The sequence below is a fragment of the Orycteropus afer genome, unplaced genomic scaffold, assembly GCF_000298275.1.
Source record: "Orycteropus afer afer isolate SDZICR_OR568_19922 unplaced genomic scaffold, OryAfe1.0 scaffold00005, whole genome shotgun sequence".
Taxonomy (NCBI): Eukaryota; Metazoa; Chordata; class Mammalia; order Tubulidentata; family Orycteropodidae; genus Orycteropus; species Orycteropus afer.
Genome location: NW_006921592.1, coordinates 3,299,140 through 3,305,814, shown reverse-complemented (window position 1 = coordinate 3,305,814; position 6,675 = coordinate 3,299,140). Strand labels below are relative to the sequence as shown.

Genomic DNA, 6,675 nt, shown 5'->3' with positions numbered 1-6,675 from the left:
CATCCTACTTCCATAAAGATTTACTGCCTCGGAAACCCAAAGGGGTGGCACTATGAATTAGAATCAACTTGATGGCAGTGAGGTTTTTTATTGTCAGAGAAGGAGTCCCTGGGTGGTGCAAACAGCTAACAAACTCGGTTGCTAACCAAAAGTTTGTAGGTTCAAGTCCACCCAGAGAGATAGCTTGGAAGAAAGGCCTGGTGATCTACTTCTGAAAAACCAGCCATTGCAAAACCTGTGGAGCATGATTCTACTCTGACACACATGGGATTGCCAAGAGTTGGAATTAACTCAATGACAACTGGTTTTATAAACAGAAAACCCCACATTTAATACTTGCTACAAATGGATAAAATCAGTCCTTCATACTGGACTGATTTGTTACCTAATCAAATTCTGAGATGTTTCCATAACGATGGAGTTGTAAAAAGTTCCAAGGTTAGAATCATAGAGCTTAGAAGAGCCTTACAGATCACTCACGTCAAGACCTTTGATACATAGATGAGTAAGCAGTTCTAGAAAGAGGATGTCTCATAGCTAGATCTTTTGTACAACTGATGGAAAGTGATGAGTAAATTATCATGGGCTAATATATACAAAAATGAGATTTATATTTGTATACTTTTAGATATTTTTCTAGAAATAATTTACCTTCAAAGTGAATTGAAAATACACTTACAAATGAATAGAGAAGTAACACAGTGGTTCTTATGTCATATTCCAGTTAACCATGATTTCCTCAAGCAGTCCTGAATTTAGGGAAGTAGTTGGTTCAACATTTAATTGAGAAAACAAGTGTCATTTCTACTTAATGTTCTTAGTAAATATCTAAGGGAACATTAGGGAATAAAGCCAGGGAATATCTACAGTGAAAAGTAAGAGGACTTTAAAACCTCTGTGTGAAGTGTATTGAAACTCACACGTTTTTTTTTTTTAATTTGTTGAGATTTGAAATCCTTTTTTTTCCCCCATGTATGAAAACCAGTTTTATTTTCTCAGTAGACACCTAATAAGATTTTCTCCCCGCATAAGGTATAATCTACTTCTATTAGAAAGATGTTTTAGAAGTTGGTTTACAATAGTGTTACTCTCTGCAGGACTGCTTGTATTTGGGGATGATAAAGATGGATCCAGAAATATTACTTTGAGGACTCGTTACATTCTGATCAAGGATGGTGGGGCGCTTCATATTGGAGCAGAAAAATGCCGCTATAAATCCAAAGCGATGATTGCCTTGTATGGCAAGTCAGATGAAGGTGAAGGTATGCCAACATTTGGCAAAAAATTTATTGGTGTGGAAGCTGGTGGGACACTGGAGTTGCACGGGGCACAGAAGACATCATGGACGTTGCTGGCGAGGACTCTGCATTCCTCAGGCTTGACGTTTGGGTCCTACGCCTTTGAGAAGGACTTTTCCCGGGGCCTCAATGTGAGGGTCATTGACCAAGACACAGCCAAAATTTTGGAAAATGTAAGATTTGATACTCACGAATACCAAAATGAGAGCAAGCGACTTCAGGAATTTTTGAGAGTCCAGGATCCAGGGCGAATTGTTGCTATAGCTGTTGGAGATTCAGCAGCTAAAAGCCTCTTACAAGGAACTATAGAGATGATCCAGGACCGGTTGGGAAGTAAGCTGATCCAAGGACTAAGCTACAGGTACGCATACTTTTTTCCCCCCTTTTCAGCTGTGTATTTAGTCCGTGTCTGTATGAGAGGAGAGGGAAGGAAGGAAAAGATAGCACAGCACATCACAGGTGCCGGAGCAGCCACAACTATTTGTAGGTCAGGTTGCCCCTCCCTTTGAAATATGAGAATGGAGGCCAGGGTATGGGATGCAAAAGCTCTTCTCTGGGCTTTGGATTTTGAAGTCCTTTGCACACTGTGCTGATAGTCTTGTGCAAAGTTAAGAACAGAAATGCGGTGTTGAAAAGCAGTTATGCAGTTTAAGAACAACTTACTCTGAAGGTACTTGCTCCTTTCGTTATCTTCTGAAGGTAATATGAAACTTAGGCTAACTGAGACTTCTGTAGTGATACCACTTCGGAAACCCAAAGAAGGGCCGCTATGAGTCGAGTTGAATCTGACTCATAGTGACCCCCCCCCCTTGGGTTTCCCAGGCAGTATCACTGTGGAAGTAGATTGCCTAACCTTCCTTCTGAGGAGTGGCTGGTGCGTTTGAACCGCCAGCCTTCTGGTTAGCAGCCAAGTGCCTTAGGCACTACACCACCGGAAGTCCTGTTGTTACTTGTAGTGCTTGCTTATTTTCTTTGCTGTATATTTTCTGTTGCATGTATTTATTACAGTTTATTCACTGCTATACATCTGGGTGAGTTGTTTGTCAGCTGGGCCTATTATAAAAAATGCTTCTTTGAATGTTCCAATCTCTTGGTGCACATGTGCACATATTTCTATAATTTATGGACCTAGAAGTGTAAGCATGGTCTTTTCAGATTTAGAGACCTAACTTTATTTCATTATCCAGTAATGGCAGGGATTAAATTTTGTTTCTTTATGTTAATATTGTTTCTAGTTTGTGAATATTTTGTTTGAATTTGTTCCTTGGTTCCTTTTCCTGCTGCTTTAGAAATTCCCTTTAAAATATTGCTGCAGATTTGAGGGAGGAGTTAAAGAGTTGGGATCCTTTGCCAATGTTCCTTTGTGTTGGCATTATCTCTAATGTACCTAAACACATAATCCTTTGAAGATAATATTCTAGTGCATTGAAATTTTTCTCAATTGGAGGAGGGAAGTAGGAGTGTTTTGGAGATAATGTCAATAGAATAAAACATTGTCTTCTAGTTCCTGAGGCAGTTCTGGTAAATAAAAGAAGCCTCTGGTGTTCTGCCTCTCCTTCCCTCTCAAAGAGAAGACAATAAATTGAGACATTTTTCATTTGATTCTTTGTTATCTAAAGGGATATAAATAGAGCTATAAAGCTTTGCCAGCCAAAGAGTAGCTAATCCACGCGGGGGCGAGTGTGGAATTTATGAGTGTAGGCATGCTTTGGTTAGCTTTTATCTGTGCACATCCAGCCATCTGTCTGGCATAGATTACGTTTGGTAATTTTTTCTAGGGTAGGAAGTTGACATTTTTCTTTTCATGTTTTAAACCAGGAAACTTAAGGCAAATTTTGTGGTTTTTTGTCCTTGTCCTTTCTCTTTGATTGATTTGGCCACAAGCTGGAGCAAGTCCCTGGAATGTTTAGAATCACAGAAATAAAATGATGTTTTCAACCACATTGCTTTCAATAAATAAATATATAGCATGTGAAAGTTAAACATCTTTTGGATAGTGATTTTATCTTTTTGATAAAAATGTTAAGAAACCTCTAACCCAGTGTTTCTGCCTTGGCGGCAACCTGGGAGACTTACAAATCCAATTCCCAGGTCCCACTTTAGACCAATTACAGCAGGATCTGGAGGGCCCCATACCATTAAAGTGCAGTGAAGCTTGAGAACTACTGTTCTAAAGTTTAGCCTTTAGCTTAAACCAAAACAACCAAACTCATTGCCATCAAGTTGATTCCAACTCATAGCGACCCTCTTTGGCTTTTTGAGGCGGTAAATCTTTACAGAAGTAGATTACCCCATCTTCCTTCTGTGGAGCAGCTGGTGGGTTTGAACCACCAACCTTCTGGTTAGCAGTCAAATGCCTTAGGCACTGCACCACCAGAGCTGCTCCCACTGCCATCAAGTCAGACCCGACTCATAGTGACCCCTCATTGGGTTTCCAAGGCAGTATCACTATGGAAGTAGGTTGCCCAGCTTTCATTCTGAGGAGTGGCTGGTGGGTTTGAATCACCAGCCTTCTGGTTAGCAGTCAAATGCCTTTGGCACTAAGCCACCAGAGCTCCTTCAGAGCTACTCAGGGCTTCTCAAATCAGAAAAAAATGAGTATTACCTGGGTGCTTGTTAGAAATGTAAATTCTCAAGCTCCACCTCAGAAACTCAAGGGTAGAGCCTGGCAAGCTTGTTGTAACAAATCCTCCAGGTGGTGCTGATGCCTGCTCAAGTTTGATGTTATGTTGTTGTTATGTGCCGTCAAGTCAGACCCGACTCATACCGACCCCTGCTTGGGTTTCCGAGGCAGTGTCATTACTGAAGTAGATTGCCCCATCTTCCTTCCGAGGAGTGGCTGGTCGGTTTGAACTGCCAGGCTCTGGTTAGCAGTCAAGTGCCTTAGCCACTATGCTGAGCTCCTGTTCAAGTTTGATAACCGCTGTTTTTAACTCAATGACTATTAAGTCACCTGTAAAACCAAAACCAAACTCACTGCCACTGAGTCAATTCAACTCATAGTGACCACCTCTCATGGGTTTCCGAGGCGATATCTCTGTGGAAGTATATTGCCAAGTCTTCCTACTGAGGAGTGGCTGGTAGGTTTGAACCGCCAGCCTTCTGGTTTAGTAGTCAAATGCCTTAAGCCCTATGCTCAGAGCTCCCAGTCACCTGGGGAGATTTAAAAGCGTGCCAATGCCAGGCCCCACCCTTAGGGATTATAATTCCATTGGCCTGGAATGGTGTTGGTTTACTGAATAAGATGGCAGACACAGATTTACCTGTGCTTACTTACTAATCTTTAGTAAACAATTTCACATTTTTTTACCACATCAAAAATTCTGCTTTAAGAGCAAAGAAGAATGAAGAAAACCAAAGACACATGGAAACAATTAGTCCAGGCTGCTGGTACACCATGTGATCCACAGCCTATATGACTATGAGACGAGAAGAACTAGATGGTGTCCAGTACCACTGTCAACCACTCTGAGGGAGATCTATGTAGGAGATCCTGATAGACAGGGAGAACAATGTGGAACAAAACTCAAAATCATTAAAAAAAATAAACACAAAAAACCAGACCTAGTTTGCTGGTCTGATAGAGCCTGATGGAACCATTGATACTATGGCCCCAGCTGCCCTTCCAGTCTGGAATTGAATTCACTCCTGTGGCTTCCAGCCAAACAAAAGACAGGCATATAAACTGAACATTTATAATAGATAGATACACTCCTTGGAGAGGTCAATCATGGGAGAATAGAAGGGCTGTGCATACACAGGGAGACAGCTCAGGGGGCAGGAGTGCATGGGAGGGAAGGACACAGGGAAGAGGTAACTATGGGGAGGAACTGGGAGGGGAACTGTTGCATTGTGGTAAATTGTAGTCAATGTCATGAGACAAAGTGTATGTGAACTGCTGTATGGAAAGTGAATTTGCTCTGTAAACTTTCACCCCAATCACAATTAAAAAAAAAAATCCGCTTCAAGGTATGGCTGGCATCTGTCTTTTTCCCAAGCCATAATACCTTCCTACAGAATCAAAATCTCTTCAAATACAATCCCTGACAGGGGTGGGAGTACCCAGTAAGCAAGGTAAGCATGGGTTTACTTGCGCTTATTTACTAATATGTAGGGGATAGTTTCAAATGAAATTGTTCACTACAGATCAGTAAGTAAGCACAAGTAAGCCTATGCTTACCATACTTATTGGATAATCTACCCCTGGGTCTAAGCTTTGCTGTAGTTCTAAAGGTTCCTGTGTGATTCTGTCGTACACTTAGATTCAAAAGAGTACAGGTGACAATCACTTTAAGGAAACCAAGTAGATTTGTGGGTAGAATTGTACATGAGTAAGATGGGTAAGTATTGAGGAAGTCAGTGATTAGTTAATGTCACACTCATCAGTGCAACAGAGCTGGACAAACAGGAATTTTTGTGTGTATTTCCTTCTACAATGTAGGGTTCATTCAAGGTTTGAAAGTCTTAAAAAAGAGTTTGTAGTGTTTGACAAAAATGAAATTTGAGACTGAAACAACACCTGCCATGACATCTGTGTCAGGGATTTGGTTGAGTAGCATGGCGGATAATCAAATGCACATATTCTTTTTCCTTCTAGGCAAGCTTGGGCCTTAGTTGGTGTCATTGATGGTGGAAGTGCTTCTTGCAATGAATCTGTGAGAAACTATGAAAATCATAGTAGTGGAGGGAAGGCTCTTGCCCAAGGAGAATTTTATACCATGGATGGTCAGAAGTTTGCTGTGACTGCTTATAGTGAATGGATTGAAGGTAGGAAAGCACAGTTTATGCTCTTATAAGATTATTGGTAAGTATTGTGAGAGACTTTTTCTATAAGTGGAATTGTATTCACCTGACAGACTGCTTGGTTAGGTTTCTCAACCAGTTGAGGGTGAAACCCTTAATTTCCTTACTGCCCTTGATCTTTGAGACTCGTGCATTCTTTCTGGGCTTCAGAGTGATTTGTTGTAGTTTGGACACCCCAGCTGGACTTGGTTTCTGATTCTTGAGTCATATGGTGGAGTTAACTAGCAGAAATGTATTTGTTTCCTGGCTTTGGTGCCAATGGAGCCATCTGGGTGTGATAGGGTGAGCTGTTTTTGGCTGTGCTCCATGACAGTGAGCATGATCTTGTACTTTGGATCTCCTCTTTATGTGGACATGTCACCAAATGTTACTTTCACACATGTTCTGTGTAAACAAACTTCTCATTTTCTTAACACTTTTCCCCCCCGGTGATCCAGCTAATACTTTTATCTTATGGACAAATTGAAAAACATAGAAAAGCACAAAGAAGAAAGTTAAAATCTTTATCATTCAGTAATAATTATTTTGGTGCATGACATTCTAATTGTTTATATATATATAAGAGCTCTGATGA

At 40.8% G+C, this 6,675-nt stretch overlaps 1 protein-coding gene across 1 annotated transcript in view; it reads left to right on the top strand.

Annotated features, from left to right (window-relative positions):
* CEMIP2 (cell migration inducing hyaluronidase 2) overlaps positions 1-6,675 on the top strand; it is a 72,141-nt gene that overhangs the window by 10,640 nt on the left and 54,826 nt on the right. The window contains exons 3-4 of the mRNA XM_007938449.2: positions 1,098-1,659; positions 5,896-6,065. Coding sequence (XP_007936640.1) covers positions 1,098-1,659; positions 5,896-6,065 — 732 coding nt within the window. The remainder of the gene's footprint in view (positions 1-1,097; positions 1,660-5,895; positions 6,066-6,675) is intronic.